This window comes from Mirounga angustirostris, unplaced genomic scaffold (genome assembly GCF_029215605.1).
Source record: "Mirounga angustirostris isolate CCGP_5_RB_7025 unplaced genomic scaffold, mMirAng1.0.hap1 SCAF_5, whole genome shotgun sequence".
Classification (NCBI taxonomy): Eukaryota; Metazoa; Chordata; class Mammalia; order Carnivora; family Phocidae; genus Mirounga; species Mirounga angustirostris.
This window is the reverse complement of record NW_026991713.1, coordinates 162,118,546-162,140,560: the sequence shown is the minus strand read 5'-3', so window position 1 is coordinate 162,140,560 and position 22,015 is coordinate 162,118,546. Positions and strand designations below refer to the sequence as shown.

The 22,015-nt window shown below is 53.5% G+C and overlaps 1 protein-coding gene across 15 annotated transcripts in view; it reads right to left on the bottom strand.

Annotated features, from left to right (window-relative positions):
- Positions 1 to 22,015, bottom strand: part of KATNIP (katanin interacting protein) — a 184,139-nt gene that overhangs the window by 28,111 nt on the left and 134,013 nt on the right. For all 15 annotated transcript variants that reach the window (XR_010411933.1, XR_010411934.1, XR_010411935.1 and 12 more), the window contains one exon: positions 4,957 to 5,824. Coding sequence is in view for 10 of the 15 variants with exons in the window: in XM_064592888.1 (XP_064448958.1) it covers positions 4,957 to 5,824 (868 nt within the window). In the remaining 5 variants the exon portion in view is untranslated. The remainder of the gene's footprint in view (positions 1 to 4,956; positions 5,825 to 22,015) is intronic.

Here is a 22,015-nt window from a genome sequence, read left to right as displayed (position 1 = left end):
GGCCCTCAGAGGGCTGGCTCTGAAGGCCGCAGTCTCCTCCTCGTAGAACAGAAAAGCCTCAGCCTGAGCCCCCAGCACTGGCCTGGCCTCACAGCCACACCTCAGCTAACTGCCACGTAAGGGTGTCATTCTGGAAAAACAGCAGCTGATGACACTGACGTTCTGTTTTTCCTCCTTTCATACCGGACTGTGCCCTGCACTCCATTTGCTGCCTGGCTCCTAGGGGGCCTGGCTCCATCAATTATCCTCTCTCTCCAGAACCCTCCATCACCCCTTCCCCGCTGGCACCTTGCCCTCTCTCCGCCTGCAGACACACATAAATCTCTCCTACCGGAAAGAAAAAGGAAGCGGGGCCTGATCTCGTGGCTTCCTCTAACCGCCACCCGATTTTCTCCCTCCCTTGGCTGCAGCCCCTGCGCCCTCCTCACTCCCACCCTCCCGCAACCCCTGCAACCTGGGGCCTCTTTGTGGACTTACTGGTTTGGCCCACCCAAGCCCCACCTGCCCTTCTCCTGATCTTCCTTTGGGGATCCCCCACCGTCAGACCATCCAGATTAGGCAAATGCTGACAGCGTCCTTCCAGGCTGGGAAGGGAATTACGGAGAGGGGCTCTCTTTAGACTGGTGCCCCTGGGTGGCAGGATGCCGGACGTGGGTGTGCAGTGCTGGTGGCCAGTTTGCTACCCTGGGGGAGGGGGGGAGCCTGCCTGACAATGAAGCCAACACAGATAATGTGGGTCAAGAGACGGAGAGAGAGTCATTTGAGCCCCTGGATGCAGCCATGCCTGAAGTCAAACCCCTGGTGGTGTTCCATCCCTTGCCTTTGTAAGAGTCCTGTAATTCTCACAACCCTCCACTGAGCTGCAAGTACACGATGACTCCGAGTACTCAATCTTTTCTCAGTCCTCATGCTTGACATCCCAGGCGAAGCTCTTCCACTAGACAGTCCCTCCTCTGCCGGCTCAGGAGCGTTTGCCCTTCTGGGCTCTCCCCTGCGGCTGCTGCCCACCTCCCCATGCCGGGGCCCTACCCCATCCGGTCCTCTCAACACTGCCCTCCCTCTCTGACCTCACCCCACCAGCTCCTGGTTGCCATTTTCTAGGTCAAGTTCTGGCTTCTCTCCGCTCGCCACCACCTTCCAGTTCCAAGGACCCCTCCGGAGGTCCAGACATATCCAGTGTGTGCCTGAAAGGGAATTTGTCACCAACTCCTCCAGTCGGCATACCGTCTCCAGCTGGGGGTGAAGAACACCTAACTCCTCGCCATGACCCCCCAGGGCCTCGGTGGGGCCCCTCCCGCTTCTCTAATCTCACCTCACACCTTCTCCCTAATGATCAGCTCCACTGTGTGGGCCTTTTGTTCCATGGACACAAGTCTTCTTCCTGCTTAGGCTTGCTGTGCCCTCTGCCAGTTATGCTCTTCTCCCGGATCTCCACGTGAGGGCCCTTCTTGGCCCCCTCCTCCTTGGGGAGGACTTCTTTGCTCTGTTCCCTGCTGCGTCTCAGGGCCTGGCATAGAACGTGGTGCACAGAAGTGCTCAGTCCACGTTTGCTGGCCCAGGGATGGCTGGCTGGCATCACCATTATGCAACGCCTGGGAGCCGAGGGACTCCCCCCTCCATCTGTCAGCTCTGGTGCACCTGTCCTCTCCCCTCCCCTCCTTCTTCATTTGCCATTAAAAAAGACCCCAGGAGTTCCTTCCTTTCCTCCAGGCGTGAGGCTTAACATCTGGCAGAAGGAACTTCCCATATGGATTGTCATGACATCAGTTTATTGGGATTTGATTTCCACTGACTGAAATGAACGGCCTGGGCTGGGCTGTAAGGGAGCTGAGGAGAGGGAACAGACATCATGTGTCAGGGACTCAGCCTGTGTGTCTCGGCCTGGGTGGGCAAGAAAGGCAGGACTCTGCTCTCCTTCTGCTCCTGCTTTCTGATTTTTCCTCCCCAAGATGTACAGTCAGGGTTTTGAAAGCAGAGAGGTGCAGGCTTTCTCCTGGACCTCTTGGATGTGACAGCAGGCTGGGGGCCCCCGTTTCCCTCTGTCTGTGGGAGAACACACCATTCATGGGGGTGGGGCACTAGGATGAGATGACGGGATTGCAGACTTAAAACTATCCCTTGGTGGAGGTAAACAGGAACTATGAAGTTCGAAACTCAAGCTTGTAAAAATCAACGGCACCACCGTGAGGTATATACTAGTTCTTCCTAAAACAGGAAACGAGACTGAACATAGGGAGACACAACAGAGCCATGTGTGTTCAAGGTGAACAGCCCTCCAGCCTCGGCTGATTGGACAAAGGGCGGACACCTGACCCACGTCAGCCAATCAGCGTCTCCCCTGAGACTTTGGGAGCGAGAGCCGGGCAACTGTCACTCTTGGTAGGTGGGGCACCTCCTGCCCTGTGCACAGAGCACGGAAAGCTGATCTCATGAGGAAGAGTGAGGGAAGGTGGCAGAGGCAGGGCCCAGCAGCCCTGGGGAGTCAGGAGGGAGAAGTCTCCTGGGCGCCCACTGGCTTTCTGCTTCCTCCTTCCAATTTCAGGTGACAGGCAGCCACACTTCCTGCCTCTGGAGGTCCTGTGCTCAAACTGGGCAGGTGCAATTTTATTCACCTCTAGCCAATGGACCCCTGATGCAGACGCTTCTAAAATGCAAATGACATTACAGTGAGATGCTTTGTTGGACAAAAGGATTTCCAGGCTCTATCCTTTGGGGACAACACGACTCTAGCCCCAGGGAAGAACTCAGGCAGTCACTCATTCTAGAAGCATATTGGAGGGCTTGGCCCTCACCTTTCCTGAAGGGCATGGCTGTGGGATTTGGCTCTATGTAATGGGTAATTTAAAATTTCTAAGCAACTTCCCTTTTTAGCATGACTGGCTTAACAAGCATTAAATCTCCAGGGCTCGGTTCTCAATGTGTCATTAAGCCAAGCAGTGAAATGCCTGGAAAGAAATGAAAATGAGACCAAATCTTCTGAATGTGGACAAGTTAGAATAACACCCATCACCTCGGAGTTCCCAGAGGTTCTGTGGGTCTGTTTACCAGGAAGACTCATGATCACCTGGCTCTCCCTGGTCGGGTGGCTGCAGAAATGGGGTGCCATAGGGTAACTAGTTCGATGCATGGATACTGGAGCAGGATGGCCTGGGTTCAGATCCTGCTCTAACCCCTTCTGGCCATGCAACCCGAGAAAAGTTACTTAAACCTCACATTTTCTTTATCTGTCAAAGGGGGCTGGCATGAGGATGAAATCATTTGAGTAACATGCCTGGATGAGAGAGAGCCTAGCTTAATGCAAACGTGCCATGCATCCAGCCACCGAAGTTCCTTCTTTACACCACCCCTCCCACATTGCAGAGGACCCACCACGTGTCGGGCATCTGGGTCCTGGGGACCCCGATACAGATAAGACACAGTCTCTGCCCTCAAAGCGCTTCTCGGTTCTTCTGCTCTGCTCTCCTCCCTGACACCCAGTCTCAGGGTTAAGTCCGAGTGGGGGTGGGCAGCAGAAGTGTGTAAGCCTGGGGAGCCCGGGGGGAAACTCTGCCTGGAAGAAGAGAGCCTGTCGTTTATGCGGAAAGGCACCCCGTGTCTGAGGGACGTGCCCCGGTGCCCTACGTGACCTCGGGGTTCTGAAAGAAGCCACCAACTCTCTGCATGTCTAAGCGTAGAGTTGGGCTGAGTGCAGACCTTTGGGGTCTGTCTTCTGGAGAGTAACAGAATAGACGCTGACCCGATTCACTAGGGAATATACCCTGGCTTCCCATACAGATACGCCAGGAGGCAGAATCACACAGTGGGGGGTAGGGATGATGATGGACCGCGGCACCTAACACCTGCAGCTAGCACTGTGCCAAACGCTGCACACACATGACCTCATTTTATCCTCCCATGAGATGGTATGCTTGGTGTCCCTCCACAGGCCAGTGGTTTCGGTGGGGTGGAGTTCCATTCAGAGGCCCTAGGATCTGGTGCTTGCGGGGCACTTCCCATACGCCAGGCTCTAGTTATATGTGCCGCCATCCTCTTATTCCTTCCTCACAGCACTGAGGATGGGGGGGAGGCGGTTTGTTCCCATTTTACCGCTGAGGACGCTGAGGCTCAGAAAGGGGATGTGCCCAGCTCCGTAAGTCCCAGCCTAGAAGCAACAGAGGCTGGGATCAAATGGTCTGACGCCTAGCTGCTGGGCTACGCACCTTCCCAGGAGCCAAATTGGAGTGCAAATATCTAGAAGCCCAGCCTTTTAGATTGCTCAGATATGATCGACTGCAAAGTTCACACACCAGGTGAGTCCTCCCAGCAGATTCTTTTTTTTTTTTGACCTACATAGTAGTTTTAGAAATACTCTCAATCCATTGCCAATAATAAATAATATTCTACACTCCTGATTTCTCTCCTTAAAAGGAGAAGGGAGGCCTGGCACATCGGCCTTGCATTGCTAACTGCCAGGAAGCATTCTGAGTGCGGGAGCAGCTGCCTGTTTTAGATGGGCTGGCTCTCGCCAGCGCCACACTCCTCACCACTCTCTGTAGTACTTCCCACGCCCAGGCAAGTGCCAAGTGCTATTTCTCATCGCACTTGTGTTATTTTTCTGATGGTACAGTTAAGAATAAAGTGAAGTCATTAGACACCAACGTCTCCATCAGAGGTGGAATAGCAAAGCCTAGATTGGAAAAGCCACGTGGCAAGAAAAATGGGCAAAGGGGACATAACTCGGTGGCAACAACAAATATATCGAGGACTTTAATGTGCAAGGAATGTCTTGCCCATTCTACTCATCGCTGTCACCTCCGTGGCCCCCTGAGACAGTGAATTTGTGACCACTGTTTGAGAAGAAACCCCATGCTTTGCAGATGAGGAAACAGAGGTCCATGGAGCCAAATGGTATCATGCCAATCAGTGGCCCGGGCTCGGGGACGGTGGCACCCGGGTCAGCCTGCTTCTCGAGCTTACCTCTGCTGGTTGGCGGGCCATCGCTGTGACTGCTGATGAGGGTGTCCTTCCTCGGGCCCCTCCTCCCACTAGCAGGGTGTTCCCTGTTGGAGGGCTGGTTAAAGATGTCAAAGTCATCACAGACTTTGGGGGTCACCTTCTGGGCTCTCTCTCCAGTGATGACATTCCAGCTGCGCGGCCGCCCTGGCTCACGCCTCGGGCCTTTATCCCCAACTTCGACCTCTCTAGAAGCCTCCCCCATGGTGTCCGTGATGGCGTCTGATACAAGTCTGCCTACCCAGTCCAGAGGCTTCTCAGGACTCAGCCAGAGCGGTTTGGGCTTCCTGCCTCCCTGCTTCCCACCCTTCCCTATGGCAGAAGGTTGCAACCACGATGGGGTTTTCGCTGGCGGCTCGGAGACTTTTCTGCTCGTGAGGTTTTCCAGCTGTTGGGCCAGGGAGAGCTCTGGGTCAAGGGGAGGGCGTTCCACAGGCGGGCAGAGCGGGGGGGCCCCCAGCATGCCCCCCGTCGAGGCTAGGGCTGCTGGGCAGCTTGCATCTTCATTCAACTTGGACAAGCTGTCCTTCGTGCAGTCGGGAGGATTCATCTTTCCGCCAAGTAACGTTCCTTGGGAAGAAAGCTTCACGTCGGCTACTGCTGCAGCTGGCGGCGCGAGTTCCCCATCTGTGCCAGCCATCTTGTGGGCCTCTCTGCTTTCCCCCGAGGGGACACCCAGGGCCCTTCCCCTGCTCTCGTCCTGCTCCTGTTCCACGCTAGCCGGGATGCTCTGGTCAGCTGGGGCCTCTCCACCTCCTTTGTCTAACGTGCCATCGAAAATGAGACTTTCATCGACGTAAAGCTTCACGTTCTTGGCACCGATGTCAAGATCCTAAAAACACAAGATGGAACAAAATGAAGCTGTGTGGCATCAGGCTGATGCATCGAAGTTTGGAAGCAGGAGATAGAAAAGAAACATGTGGGATGCTAGAAACGTGAGCTTTAAAAAACAACAACAAAAAAACCCCATAGGACCCGGGATGTTAAATAAGGCTGGTGTCATTTCTGTGTGAACCCTTCCATACTCTGTAAATCAAAGGACGTTCACAGAGAGACAGCCCGACTGCTGCCTTCGCACCGTTACTCCCCGCTGGGACACTGGTAACAGCCTGCTAATTGGTCTGCCTGCTTCCTGTCTCTTGCCACCTTCAACCTCAACTTCACACTGCCAGAGTTTACTCCCTACAAGAGCAGAGCTGGCCCAGTCACTCCCCTTTGTGAAATGCTTCTTGTTCTCCACTGCCGATTCTTTAATACACAGTTCCTGGGACGTCTGCGTCAGGAAAGCCTGATGTGCACGTGAAATGCAGAGCCCCTGATTCCATGGGTGTCCTATTTTGGGTGCCCTGAAAGCAGAGCCTGAGGCAAGGGTTGAGTACACGTTGCTTACTTGGAAGCTGTTCCCAAGAGGGAGAAGGGAGAGTAAGATAGGGCAGGAGAAAGCCCCCCAGCAGTTTTGAGCCCCTGCTGTAGGCAAATGGGGCTCCATCGTGCTGGGGCCTTGCAGGGACCCACAGAATGCACCTCAGAAGTGTCCCTCCCAACGCGGGAGGCTGGGGTGTTTATCCACTGACCCGCTTCTCCACTGTTGAAGGTTGCCCCTGGGGACACAAGTTGAGGGCCCTGGTGGCTTTCAAAAGGCAGGGAGACCTGGGAGTCCTTGAGGTGTTGCCCTGTGAGCATGCCCGGGGGCTGTCCCGCCTCAGCTGCGATCAGAGGGGGGCCAAGGGGACGTGGTGTGGTGCTGTACTTATAACAGGTTCTCCGGATGGTTCTTTGGCACATGGAAGGTAGAGAACCTCAGGCTGACGGGATGAATTCCAAAGTCCTCGGCATGACATTCATACGGTAACCTTCACAACAGGATCCCTGGCTTAGCCTTCCTGTCCTCTCCTCCCCACAACACTTGTGCCCCTACACAGACATTGGATGTTTCCTTGCTCATGCTTAAAATATCATCACACCTCCTCCTGCCACTGCCCTGTTTATCCATTCCCTTTAGAGCAAAACTCTTTCTTTGAAAACAGCTTTATAAACGAGAAATAGAATCCGTACATCATACAGTGAACTGTGCGTATTTAAAGCGTTACAACTTGGTAAGTTTTAACACGTGTATACATTATGGTGTATCATCTCCACAATCAAGCTAATGAGCACATCTGTCGCCCCCAGAGTTCCCTGGTACCCCTTGGTAATCCCACCCTCCCTCCTTCTCCCGCCCCCAGGCAACAGCCCGTCCGCTTTCAGTCACTACAGATTACTCTGCATTTTCTAGAATTTTTATATAAAAGGAATCCTGCATGTACTACGTACTCTTTTTGGCCTGACTTCTTTCACTCAGCAGAAGTGAGGTTCGCCGTGTTGTGTGATTAAGGGTTTTATTCCTTTTCATTGCTGAGGAGTGGTCCATTGCGGGGCGCGCCCGCATTTGTCTGTTCAACTCTGAGAGTCCCTGTCACAGCTGCTCCTCCCACCTTGTCTTTCAGCCTCGCCCCCGTCGGGCCTTCGCCCCCACCTCTACGTGGATCCCTCCTCAGCAAGGGCACCAATCTCTGGGATGCAGAAGCTTCCTTGTTAGTCTGGGACAATTTGGATTTACTCCTATTGTCCTGGTGTCATCACTCATAAAACCCACTTTCCATCCTCTAAAGTGTCCTGGTTTGGACAATAAATTGTAGGGTCCAGCAGGTCGCCAGATCCGCTGGGAGAGGCACAAGTCCTCAGCTGGGGCTTGGTAGCGTTTGTGCAGCGGGTTACCCCCCTTCTGTAGACTTCCTTCTGGGCTTCCGGGCCCTGCGCTTGCCTGGTTTCCTTCCTGCATCCGGCTCTCACAGCTGCAGCGCCTGGGTCCTTGCCGTTCCTCTGCTTAGGCTGCCCCAGGGCTCAATCCCAGGCCTCTGGATCTCCCCGTGCCCTCCACTAGGTGGGCTCAGCCAGGCCCAAGGCCCAAAATACCATCTTCCTGTTGATGACTCCTGATTATTTTAATCTCCAACCCTGAACTCTCCAGCAAGCCAAGTGATGGTGAGACCTCTCTTCTGCGATATCAAACAGGTATCTCAACCTTAACATGCCCCAGACAGGATTCTTTTTTTTCCCTTTAAGATTTATTTACTTAGGGGATGCCTGGTGGCTCAGTCGGTTAAGTGTCTGCCTTTGGCTCAGGTCATGATCTCGGGGTCCTGGGATTTAGCCCCACATCAGGCTCCCTGCTCAGTGAGGAATCTGCTTCTCCCTCTGCCCCTCCCCCTGCTTGTGCTCTTTCTCTCTCAAATAAATAAAATAAAATCTTTGGTTTTTTTTTAATTTATTTGACAGAGAGAGCACAAGTAGGCAGAGTGGCAGGCAGAGGGAGAGGGAGAAGCAGACTTCCCTGCTGAGCAGGGAGCCCGATGCGGGACTCAATCCCAGGACCCTGGGATCACGACCTGAGCCGAAGGCAGACGCTCAACCAACTGAGCCACCCAGGCACCCTAAAATAAAATCTTAAAAAAAGGATTTATTTTATTTATTTTAGAGAGAGACAGAGAGAGAGAGAGCATGGGAGCAGGCAAGGGGCAGAAGGAAAAGGAGAGAGAGAATCTCAAGCAGACTTCCCACTGAGCGTGGAGCCAAACGCGGGACTCGATCCCAGGACCCTGAGATCATGACCTGAGCTGAAATTGAGTCGGACTCCTAGTAGACTGCACCACCCAGGCGCCCCATCCTAAATAGAACTCTTGATCCACTTTTCTCAAACCTGGTCTTTGCCCATCTTAAAAATGGTCCCACCATTCAACTGGGTGCCCCAACCTAGGAGTCCTCCTTGATTCCTCTTGTTCTCTCACTTAAGAATCCTGTCTGTCAGAAGTCTGTAGGGGCTACATCCAAAACCCCTCCCGAATCTCTGACCCCTTGTCCCTGAATGCGCTGCTGCCCGTCAGCCCGGGGGGCCCCATCTCTCCCTGAGACAATGACCAGAGCCTCCTAATCGGCCTCCGCTTCCTCTCTGCACTGTCAGTTGCTCCCACCCCACACGAACACACTTTCTTGTCTACACGGCAGCCCAGTCTTTTTTTTTTTTTTAAACAACATTATTAGCTCATGGCAGCCCCCTCCTTAAAACTGCCCAGCAATTTCTCACGACACTGAGAATAAATTCCAGCTCCCTTCAGTGGCCAATGAGGCCCATGTGATCCAGCCCCTGCTGACCTCTCTGACCCCGGCTCCTATCACATTCCCCCTCTTGCCCCCCTCCCCACACACCGGTCTGGTTGCCGCTCCGTGGTCCTGCAAAGCTCATGGCCACCCTGGGACCTGGGCTGGACTGTTCTGCTCCAGGCACCTGCAAGATTGGCTCCTCCTTGTCTTCCAAGACATCTTCCTGACCCTCTCTCGAGCCCCTGACTCATCCGGTCCCCTCTCTCTCTCATTGCCCTGTTCGATTCCCTTCCCATCTCTGGAATAATCTTGTTGATCAGCTTTTAACTTAGATCCTGTCTCCCCCACTCAAACTTCAGCCCTCAGACAGTGGAGGCCCTACCAATCTTGTCCAAGGGCCCAGCAGGTGCCTGGCTCATGATTGGCACTCAACCCTTACTCTGGAACTACACGAGCATGAACACAGGTGTTTTTCTCCAGAACGGCACTGCTTTCTGACAGTGTCCTGAGAACAAATCTCATGGGGAAAATGGCAGCCTATTGTTTCATCCCCAGAACAGTGTCTACCTCGCTTTGGCTGCTGATTTGGGTTTGAGATATGGACTCTGAGACCCCAGCGGTGTCCACCTCTCCGTAATCCCCCCCTTAGCCTTCCTGCCGCTGGGTGAATAAGCTCTAACTAAACTTCTAGTTCGCCGAGTTCCAGCCACAGAGGTTTCCGTCGCAATTTCGAATGAGAAGCATCAAGCCTGTGTTACACCACGGGAACCCGGCTTCAATCATCCAATTGCAAGATGGCAGGCTACTATTTGCCGACTGTCAGAAAAGTCGATTCTCAGAGCTCTCTTTTACATGTTTATATGGATGTGTTCTCTGTTTAGCGGAGGCACAGAGCGGGCGCGTGCTGTGAATTAATCAGGAAATAGCTATTCGAGAAGGACAGCGCGGGCAGCATCAATGACTCGTTCTGCACAATTTCCACCATGGAAACATCTGGCGAGACAGAAACACTCATTTCAAGAGGTGCTGGGGGTGCTGGGGAGGGCTTCCGGTCCAGCGCAGTCACGAGGTGGGCACCCTGGCTCTCCTAATGAGATGTCTGGCTCCCGATGTGTTTTTGTCTGCATTCCACGGACAGCCTGGGGCACCGCCTGACCTCTAGCCGTCTGCCGCCCGGCTCCCTCCAAGAAGTCTGGCGGAGAAGGGACAGAAGGAGGGACGCAGGGGGCCAGGCAGGTGGGAGACAGATGTGCAAGGGTGGAACCTCAGGGTGTGGTGGGGGGCGTGGGGAGCCGAGAGGCTCGGGTCCTGCCTGATGGTGCTTAAATCTGAAAAGTTAACAACACTCTGAAGGCCAAACAGGCCATATCTGTAGGCAGATTTGGCCCAAGGATCACCGGAGGGGCGTCCCTGGTTGGGAAACAAATAGTAGTCACTTCACCGGGAATTCCAAGTATGAAAAAAAAAAAAGGCCGCATCATGTCACCCAGCCTTGGAGCAACTCCACAAGGGCCCATCTTGCAGATGAAAACACTGAGGCTCAGCCTTCCCCGAGGCTGTGCAGCTGGTGTGCAGGGAGCCACTCTGACTGGCATCTCCCTTTGGGTCAAGCTAGACCCCGAGAAGGTCTGGCCACGGGCAGAATCACCTGCCCTGGGCGGACCTCTGACCCCATTTCTAGTTTTCACTAAGTCCCCGTGGACCGACTTTCTCCTTTCCCCATCCTGGCTCCCTCCTCAGCCCTGGAGGCGATTGCTGTGGGCCCTGGGTGGGGAGTGCGAACACGTGTCCTTCCAGACTCCTCCCCCGTATTTACAGATGTAGGGATGTCCCCATCACCACACCTCAGAGGCGAGGTTAGAAACCACGTGAGATGCACATGTGCAGTGTGGAGAAAGCCAGCTCAAGGATTTTGCAGGTCTAGATTCCTTGGTGTCCCTTCAGTAAACCTCTGCATGTGGTGTGTCTTTGGGTGTGGATACAGGGAGACGATTCTCTCACTTCTAAGGAACCAGCCTGCTTCCTCCTTTCCAATAAGCAGGTCTTTAGTCCTGCCTGTTTCCCCCTCTGGCCTGGCTTCCAAGGAGTCCAGGGTGAAACTCCTCCTACCCTCTTAACCTTCAGAGACACTCTTCTGTCATGGGTTTTCAAAAGGACCCTTTGGAACCCTTTGGTTGGTTTGGGGTGAATGGGAGCATCTTTCCTTGTTCACACCCCGACTTTATTGTCCTTCTTTACAGTTGACAAGAACCCACCATACTGAGACCATCATGCATTTTTAATACGACAATGTTAATATTATTTCAATCTACGTAATTGAATCGACTTTGCAAGGCCACTTTCCTCCTTGGCCCTGGGGCCACATGACATCTCTTCCAACGAGCAAACACACCACTCAGCAGAGATGGATGGTGGTGCAGTTCCGTTATGACAACAAGCCAAGCAGAGGTGTGGGCATTTGCATTCACCAAGCGCTCTCCCCAGAGACAAACACCTGCCTTAAGCACAGCCAACAACCCCCAGAGAACAGCATCTGGAGGAGGCACTGGCTAGGCCTAAATGCTGAGTGCCGGGCAGAGTCCCTGAAAGCAGACCCTTCCTGGGGTACCCAACTGGAGTTGGCCTAGCTGTGCAATGGTGGACCCCATTCATGCACAGCCTGTGGGGGCCATACTGAAGCATCCCACACTCTATAGGTTCTGTCATGACCCAGGGGCTTTGGGCTGACTGGGAGGGGGCTCCCCCTGATGGTAGGTTTATTGGGGATGGGGGCGCTTTGGGGATTGAGCTGCTGCTGCCTAGGAGCCACATGCAGGCTTCAGGACCTGGCTCAGGGGCTGACTCCTCCAGGAATCCCCTGGCCCTCTCTGTCGCCCCTTCCTCCCCTCCTCTGGTGGAATCGAGGGTCCTCCTCTGGGCTCTCGGAGCTGGGCTTACCAGCTGGTGCCTGTCCCCGCCTGGATGTAAGATCTTCAAGGACAGGGAACAGTCCTGTCCTAATTCCTATCTGTCCTGAGGCCTAGCTCTGGGAACTGAACGTGCTCCTTCTTGGAGCACCTGAACTTGAATGTTTTATGGGGAGGAGACCTTAATGGCCTTTTACACACCCCTGGGGAAGAAGAGCAATGAAAACCATTTTTGTGATGTAGAAAGTCGGAAGAAGACGGTGAGACGCTGTGACATTTGACAAGCACCTACTCCCTGCTGGGCTCTGGGCCAAGCACTCTGGCCCTCCCAACATCACAGACGCAGGACCACAGCCGCAGGTGGGATGTGACAGACCGGGTCACTAACTGGCGGCCCTACAGCTAAATCTGGGCTGGGCTGACTCCCAGAGCAGTTAACATTTCCAAAACTAGTTGACAATTCCTTTTTTTTTTTTTTAAAGATTTTATTTATTTATTCATGAGAGAGAGAGAGAGGCAGAGGCAGAGGGAGAAGCAGGCTCCCCGCAGAGCAGGGAGCCCGATGCGGGACTCGATCCCAGGACCCTGGGATCATGACCTGAGCTGAAGGCAGACGCTTAACCGACTGAGCCACCCAGGCGTCCCTAGTTGACAATTTCTAAAAACCGGGAGCTTTCTGGCCTCTCTGGAACATTCAGGCCATCTGGCACCACGGGGCCAGTGCGAAGGGGCAGTGACCGCCGCCTCGACAGGGCATGGCCCTCCAGTGACCACAGTCTCTACTGAAAGGCAGGACTGTGTGATGGGCCCCAGACGGCCTGGCAGTCATGTGACCACCGGCCAGCTGCTTTGCTGTCCAGTGCCTCAGTTTCTCCTTCTGTAGAGTGGAGCTGACCATGCCGTACCCATCTCATAGGGCTGCTGGGGGGAATCAATGAGCTGAGACATGCAAAGCCCTTTGAATACTGCCTGGCACATGGCACGTGAGTGAGAAATGTAAGCTGTGCACCCCGCCCACTGCCTGGGTGTATGTACCTGCCAAGCCTGGCAGCTCGGGGCTAGCGTGGCCCAGAGACTCCCTGCTCCCCTAAGGCCTGGTGCAGCAATCCCCCTGCTCTGGGCAGAGGAGGAATCCCATGCCCTGTAGCATGGGGCCTAGAATCACTCTTGCTGTCCGTAGGCCAGGACTCCCCTAGATCTGGGCTGAGGCCCCAGAATGCACTTCTTACAATTCTGTTCAATCGAATACACACGGTGTATGTACACACGGTGGGGCCTTTCGGGGTCCTGGTCTATGTGGGATGCGAAAGAAGAAAGCAAGTTTCATCTTAAGGAGGGCATGACAGTCTGCATATTAAGGGGTCACAAACTCAGATGCTTGTAGGGCCACAGTGGTGGGGAGGGGGTGTGTGGGGCCTGAGGTGAGCAGGAGAACACATGCCCCCCAGTCCAGAGGGTGCCTGGGGCCACTCAGCTCCGGCTGATGGACGCCACACACAGAATGTTGCCAGTTCATCAAAAGCCAAGTTTCAAATGTTGTCAAGTGATTCACAAGCTGGACAACACTGTGAGGGCCAAGTGGGGTACACCCGCGGGATGGCTTTGACCAGGGGTACCCCGTTTGAGGTATCGGAGGCTCAGGAAACTGAGGAACACCTAGGGAAGTATGGGACTTGGTGCCTGGAAAGGCATGGCTGGAGACCACCCGAAGGGGCCTGGGGCAGGCTAGGGCTGTGCAGGAGGCTCGTGTGCGAAGAGAGAAGGACCTCAATGTCCCCGAAGGCCGGGTTTGTAATAAGGCGGGCTAGGCATTCTGAGTTCTGGGAACAGCAGGAGCAAAGGCATAGCGAAGAGAACAGTTTTATGGGGAGCAGGGGGAGATAAAAGTTGCACAGGGGGGCACCTGGGTGGCTCAGTCGGTTAAGCGGCTGCCTTCAGCTTGGATCCTGATCCCAGGATCCTGGGATAGAGTCCCACATCGGGCTCCCTGCTCAGGAGAGAGCCTGCTTCTCTCTCTCCCTCTGCCTGCCTCTCTGCCTACTTGTGCTCTCTCGATCTCTCTGTCAAATAAATAAATAAAATCTTTAATAAAAAAAACCTTACACAGGGATGGAAGAGCTAGGGGGGCAGTTTGGGGGTCTGGGAGTGGCCCCCCCCACATGCATGCACATACACGCGGGCTCTAGGCGAGCATCACACATGGGAGAGGTGATGTGGTGTAACAATGTGTCACTGTGTCAGGGAGACCAGTGGGAGTGGTGGGGACTGCGGTGCCATGACTTAGCTTCCCTGAAGTTCCCAGCTGTGGATGTGGCCTGGTGTCGCCAGATCTTCATTTCTCAGTAAAAGTAAAAAATTCATGGGGCACCTGGGTGGCTCAGTCAGTTAAGCAACTGCCTTCGGCTCAGGTCATGATCTTAGGGTCCTGGGATCGAGCCCTGCATTGGGCTCCCTGCTCGGCGGGAAGCCTGCTTCTCCCTCTCCCACTCCCCCTGCTTGTGTTCTCTCTCTCGCGGTCTCTCTCTCTGTCAAACAAATAAATAAAATCTTTAAAAAAAAAAAAAGGTAAAAAATTCATATTTTCACATAAAACCTCCCAATTTTTAAAAGCTGGCAATTCAAAGAATCTTGCAAACGCCACGTGAGCCGGCTGAAATGTGTCTACGAGCCACCTTTGGTTGGCAGGGGCACAGCCCCTGTCATGGCCTTCTTGCCAGATGTACCAGGACGATGTACCAGGACTGTGCCACTCCCCAGAGGCCCTCTGCAGCTGCCAGGCCCCTGGCTCGTCCCCTGGCTTGTCTCTCATCACTGCACTAGCCCCATTGAATTGCGGTTTGCTTTTGATCCCCCTGAACCCCCCTGACTGGGTGCGAACTGGCAGAGGCAGACAGTGTGTCTGATTTTTGGCCCCAGCACAACAGCTGAGTGTGGGGGATCGATAAGCCTCTGCTGATGAGACAGGGGGGCTGAGCAGATGAGTGAGGGGAGCGGGGAGAATGGGATGCGTTCCACTTGGGGGTCAGTGGGCAGGAGGCGGCGGGGCTGGGTAGTGGGGAAGGAGCAGCTGGGTCTGGAAGGAGACAGGTTTTGGCAAGGGAAATAGCAGGACTTTGGGATGACTGGCAGTGAGGGGCGGGGGAAGAGAGGAGGACGCAGAGGTGGGAGTGAGACGCTGCTGCAGGCAGCAAAAGGGAACGGAGGACCAGATCAGCTGGGGCAGACCTGCCTGGGCTTGGGTGGGCAGGGTTGGAGTGTCAGTGCCTTGCTGGGCAGAAATGCCAAAGACAAGTGTCTGGGGGCCAGGATGGAAGCTTGGTTCAGAAGTTAAGCTTGGGGCAAGGTTTAGATCTGGGAGCCGATGAATTAGTTCAACAGCATGTGACTTCTGCGTTCTTCGAGAAAAAGAAAAAAGACCTAGTTTAGATATCATTTCCTATGTTCCCTTCTCGTGGAGACAGCACCTCAATTTTCCACGGGGCATCCATCCTTCCCCCAACCTCCCTTCAGAGGGATAATGTAAGCCCTCCCTAGGTTGCCTGACCGCTGGGTCCTAGACCTGGGGCTTTCATGAGGACAATCTCTTTCTGCAAGGGCTGCTGAAATCAGGAGTCTGATGTCATTAGGTGCCACCCATTGGAACCTGAGGATGAAGCTAACACAGAGGAAAGCAGAGATGCATGAAAGAGCGAGGCAGATTCTGGATGACATCATGTGAACTCCTGGATCCTGCCATGCCTGAAGCCAGCCACCCCATACTCTCCTGTTACATGAGCCGACAAACTCCCTTTTGTGCTTAAGTCAGTTTTAATTAGGTTTTCTGTCCTTTGCTACTTAAATCAATAGGTTCAGTTACTGAATCACTGCTGGCTGAGGTGGGCAGGAGGCAGGAGAGGGGGAGCTCTACCCCCGAGGGGGTCTGGGATTTATCTAGACCGGCACCTGCATGTGGGTGAGCAGCTCTCCCTCACTCAGATGTCTGTCCAGCCCAGCTACTGCTCGTCCCACTCTAGTCTGCGCAATACAGCACCCGGGCCTCAGCTTCTGTCCTGGTTCTGTATTTGTGCTCTCATTCCTGCTGGGAGCAGTCTGGCCCTGAATCCCAACCTGCCCCTTGGATCCTGAACACCTTGTTGGGCCCCCTCACCAAAGGCTGAATTCTCTGCTTGCATCTCCTTCCCCTGCTGGCTGGGGGCCTGCTTCAAACCCGGGACTCCTGGGGCTCTGAAGGTTACCAAGCCCCTAACCTCCTGAATGTGGACTCTGCTCACAGATGTCAGCACCCTCTGGTGATTGACAGGGACCTAGACCAAGCCTGAGGTCAACACCTCAGAAAGCCTCTCATGCACCTGGGTCGGTCCCCTTCCCACCAGCCACCCTGCTAAGATGCCATCGTGCTCCCCAGGCCCGAGGCTGCCCAGACCCTGCCACGGGGCACCGTCACCAGGCCACACTGACTCAGCCGACCAAATTAAGGTTGCCCCTTTGACTTTGAAGCCATTGCCATGTTTGGGCTTGGTTTATATCCTGATCCAAACAAACCAACTATAAGAAAACAATTTTGAGATGATTAGGGATATTTGAGTATGGACTGGATATCTGATGATTATTAGCGCATAATTATTACGGTCAGGTAGGATAGTGGCATTGGGGTTATATAAAAAACAACTCCTTATCTGTTAGAGATGTGCACTGAAGAATTTATGAGTGAAATGGCAGAAGAGCTACAATCATAGGTAGTAGGGGGTAGAAGAAACCAGAACGGCAGGATGGCAATTACCGTGGAACTGGGCGAGGGGTACGTGCAGTGTTACTGAACTCATCGCTTTCCTTTTGCGTTTCTTTGAAAATTCTCCCTCCTCCCCCAAACAGAGGCCTTGCCGAAATGCAAACATTGTCCTGGGACAATGTCCTGGGATGAAGTGAGTCTCCCTGTGGTACAACCCCTAAGCACCAGGACCCCCATCCAAGCTACCATGACCCTTAGCTAGAAGCCTCCTTTGGGGGCTCTCCGTTCCCTCTAATCCATTCTCCAACAGCAGCCAGAGTGATCTTTTCTATTCCTCAGTCAGATTATATCACCCCCTGCTAAAAACCCTCCAATAATGACGCTAACAGCGGACACGTGTATAGAGCTCACGGAGGCCAGGAATCATTCTGAGCAATAATTACCCCATTTAATGGATGAAGAAACTGAGGCACAGAGATGTGGAGTAACATGCCCAAGGCCACACAGCTAGGAAGAGGAGGAGCCAGGATTTGCCCCAGGGGGGCTGGCTCCAATGCTTTTGCTCTGACCATTCCTCTATTCTGCCTCTCCAGGAGTAAGATCTGAACCAGGGAGACCCCCGTGACCTGGTTCCCACCTATCTCTGGGACCTCCCCTCACACTCTCCTTTGTTCACCATTGCCAGCCAAGGTCCTAAACTACTATCCTAGAAGTGCTAAGCATGTTCCTGCCTTGGGGCCTTTGCTCTGGCTCTGGCCCCCTGATCTCACCACTCAAAGCAGCACTGCCTCCTCCCCCCCCGCCCCACCCCGGCCCCCTCCCAGACCTCTCTCCCATTGTCTTACTGTATCTTTAGCACTACCTGAAATTAACATTATTCGTTTGTGCCCTTGTTTTTTTCCCTTCCCTGCGAGAAGGGACAGGGCTGTGTGGACAGGGCCTCATCTGTTTGCTCAAAGTCACCAACCCCACGTGGCTACTGAAGTTAACATTAAATGAAATGTGAGATGCAGTTTCTCATAAGAAGTGCTAGCAAGAATGTAGAGAAAAGGGAACCGTGGGTGCATTGGCAGGGCTATAAAGTGGACAGCCACTCTGGAAAACAGTATGGAGGTTCCGCAAATAATGAAAGAGAGAACCACCGCGTGATCCAGCAATTCTGCATCTGGGGATCTGTCCTTATGAAACGAAATCACTATCTCCAAAAAGTATCTGCACCCCCGTGTTCACTGCAGCATTATATTTACAACAGCCAAGACATGGAAACAACCCAAGTGTCCACCGACAGATGAACATATAAAGAAGATGTGGTGTATACACACAATGGACTATTACTCAGCCATCAAAAAGAAGGAGATCTTGCCATTTGCAAAGACATGGATGGACCTTGAGTGCCTTATGCAAAGTGAAATACGTCAGACAGGGAAAGATAAATATTGTACGATCCCACTTACATGTGCAACTTAAAAAAACCTGAACTCACAGATCCAGAGAACAGACTGTGGGTTGCGAGAGGCGGCAAGTGGGAGGTGGGTGCGATGGGGGGAGGTGGTCAAAAGGCGCAAACTTCCAGTTATAGGATAAGTAAGTCCGGGGGATATCCTCTATAACGTCATAACTGTAGTTAACAACACCGTGTTGTATATTTGAAAGCTCCTAAGAAAGGCGATCTTAGAAGTTCTCATCGTAAGGAAAAAAATGTTCTGTAACTATGTGTGCTGATGGAGGTTAACTAAACTTATTATGGTGATGATTTTGCAATATATATATATATATGTATCTCAAATCATTAGGTCGTGCACCTAAAACATCTAAGAATATAATCTTATATGTCAATTACAGATCAATGAGAAATAAACGAGTAAAATAAAATGCACTTTCTCCGTTGCACCAGCCACACTGCAAGTTCTCAACAGCCACCTGTAGCTCATGGCTACTGAACCGGAGGGGAGGGGGCAGATACAGCACATCAGCTTCATCACAGAAAGTTCTATGGGATAGCGCTGGCTTAGACCACCACGGAATGTCACAGATATACACCACTGGGAAAATCCAGCATTCACAGACTATTTAATGAGCAGCATTTCTGTATAGGAACGATACACCCGGGCACCTGTCCTGCCTCCCCCACTGTTGTGACCCGGCTGGAGGTGGCATCTGCGTGGTTACATTGTGGATGAAGATGGTGATAATGTGCCTGTATTTACCGAAGGGCACCACCAGGTAGCAGATAACTCATAGGCTTGTTCTGAAGGAAAACATAGACCACAGGGAGCTGCCAAAAGCCCTCTTCTTGGACGGGTTACTAGATACTCTAGCAGGGAGACTACTGGCTCCTTCCTCCCAACAGATGTAGCTCTGCAGGGGAAGTGGTGCTGAGAAAAACCCACACCCCTCACGTTCCCCTCCCAGCTGTGTCCCTTGTGAGTTACTCGCTGGGCAAGTCACACCATCCGAGGAGTCCCCCGAAAAATGTGACAGATGTATGATCGCAGCCTCCTCCTGAGCCCGAGGCAGACACCGCCGATCCATCACACACACTTCTCTTTATGAACCAGAAGGAAGGTTCCAGATCCTTCTCAAGATGGCACTCCAGGCAGCCATTTCCAAGCAGGGCTGGCAAAAAAGACACAGTCTCTCTGCCCCCAAGGAGCTCACTATTCTAAGCTCCAGCTTCTTTGTCTACAAGGTGAGGACTGACGCCACCTTGCAGGACTCTTGGGGGTTAACTGAGATGATTTGTTCGTTGAGTTATTTGTTCATGCATCAAATGTGACCGAGTGCCTACTGTGTGCCTCACGCCTGCCTGGTGGACGCAGCCCTGGATAAACGGCAGCTGTGACGAGTATAGACATCTGCATGCTGCCTTCTGTTTGCCTGTGTGGACGGATTCTAGCCCATGTCCTCACTTCCCCTGAAGTCCCTCCCCCTGGGCCAGCCCACACTCACCGCATCGCCTAAGGAGGGGGGAAGGGAACCCAGCGAAGTTAGCCTCAGGACTTCACGGACATCATCGTATTTTCCAATAAAAGAGACTTCCCTTTTTCTAGCACCTTCTTTTCTTACGTTCTAAACAAGCCTTGGTTGGAATCGCTCCCCCCTCCCCCCATTTAACTTTTCTCCCTTGGATTCCCAGACACAAAACACTGTATTAACAAGCCGTGTCTACCAGGCCGAGCTATATTTCCTATAAACTCTCATTTTATCTCCTCTAAAACACACAGTAATAGCATTCTCTGGAGAATATTAAATCAAACCAACCTGCAGCTGCATTTGTTTGCGCTTTCTGCCCCCAGTAAATTCTGGCAACAGATGGGTGTGCGTTACATAAGCGCGCCCCCCCCCCGCCCCCCGCAGGGACTGCAGTCCTCTGCACTCTGCTCCATGTGTAGAAATACCTCAGGACTCGGCTCCCCGCCGCCCGAGGCTCCCCGAGGCACCCCTAACGACACCCTGATGTCCTGCTCCTCTTTTTTTATTCTTAGTACACAGGGAAGGCTGAGTGTAGGTTCAAGAAGAAAGGCGGGCCCGGCCATAAGGGATGAAGCTTATCTGCTTTGTAATCCAGCACATAAAATCCGCTTTTCTTGGCCTGAGACATATATTCAACGACAGGGCTGAGCTACAGGGCATGGGCTTGGGCAGCCAGCACTGTTTCACTGCTCATTCCAGAAGCTGCCAATGACCACCTGCCAGGAAATGTCCAGCCGACTGGGGAATGAGAGAGCAGGGCCCTACCTGCAGGGAGTACCTGCTGCTACACAGGGGTGGGGTCCTGCCGGGGCCTGGAGGACAGCCTGAAAGCACACAGCTGGACCCCTGGGGAGTTGCGAGGGTGGCTGGGAGAGGGAGAATCTGCAGGAAGAGTATGGGATGGGGGGTATGGGAAGGAAGGAGGAGGAGCAGACTCCCCTGGACTGATCCCCTTTGATCTTGGGTACGAGCCCGCGCAAATGTCGTAAACTCCGATTCTCCACGTCTCATCTGGATATCACAAAGCGTTAAGACAAACTGCTTGTGGGTTCTCGGGCAGTGAACTCATTCCTTCCTTTGGTAACCACGTGTGTCTACTGTGAATGGGGCAGAGGCGGACACAACATAGGCCCTGCTCCCAGGGGCCCGCGGTGGTATGGGGGAGGCAGGTGTCCATCCCGGTACAGGGGTGATGGAACATATTCATGAGGTCCAGAAGTGGCAGGACGGTCAGGGGTCAGGGCCGGCTTCCTGGAGAAAGTGATGTTCGGTTTTCCGGGAATTTGCCACGGAGGCGAGCATCTGGAGCTGAGCCAGATGGGAGGGGCCAGGGCCTCCAGGTGTAACTCCCAGGCAGAGTGGTGGACCACGGGCACTCCGGGGTGCGGCCGGAGCAGGGGGCGGGGGCTGATGGGAGGGAGACATAGGGCCTGGCACCTGGGGATTACGGGGCCCAGGTCACGCTCAGGGGTTTGACCTGGATCTTCCAGGTCAAGGGGAGCCTTGGAGGGTTTGAAGCCTCAGAGAATCATGATCAGACCTCCCAGTGGCTGTTGGGGACAGACGGGAGGCCTGGGCCTTGGTACGGGGCGGGGGGGTGCAGTTCGGAGGCCACACTCTTGCGTACCTCTGCCTTTGCACGTGTGGGGCCCCCCTCCTGGGATACGCTCTCTCCCTTTCTGCCTTCTGTGCCACTGTCTCTTTCCATTACAGCTCACGTGTGCGCTCCTTCCAGCACCTTCCCTGAGCTCACCCAGCCTGATTCAGGCTTCCCTCCATACTCCGGGGGCTGCAGTCTGGACAGGCCAACTCCAGCCCAAAGATGAGTTTGCTCTGGACTGTGTGGTGATTTCAAAAGAATTCAAATTCGCTGTCGACATTGACAAACCAGAGAGGCTACTTTCAAATTCCAGATTCCCAGCTCCCCGGGAACGTTCAGAAGATCTAGCAGCACCGGCTAGCTTTCGTACATAGCAACCATTAGCTGAGGCTGAGAAGTGGCCTTCCCTTTACCTGAAGCATGTGCTTACCCGTTTGCCACACTCCCCACTGTGCCCTACTGTCTCTCTTGACAATACTGAAGCTGAGGACCAGTTCCCCTTGCTCATCTCCCTTGTATTATCGCTTCCTGAGAACAAATTGGAGAAGAAAGTAGAACAATTCTTGTCCCCACGTCTATCCTAAGAGGGGAAACAAGGTAGGCTGAGGGGGTCCTGTCCTTCCTTACCCACTGAGTTCCCTGCTGAGTTCCTGGAGCTTCTATTTGAAACTCCTG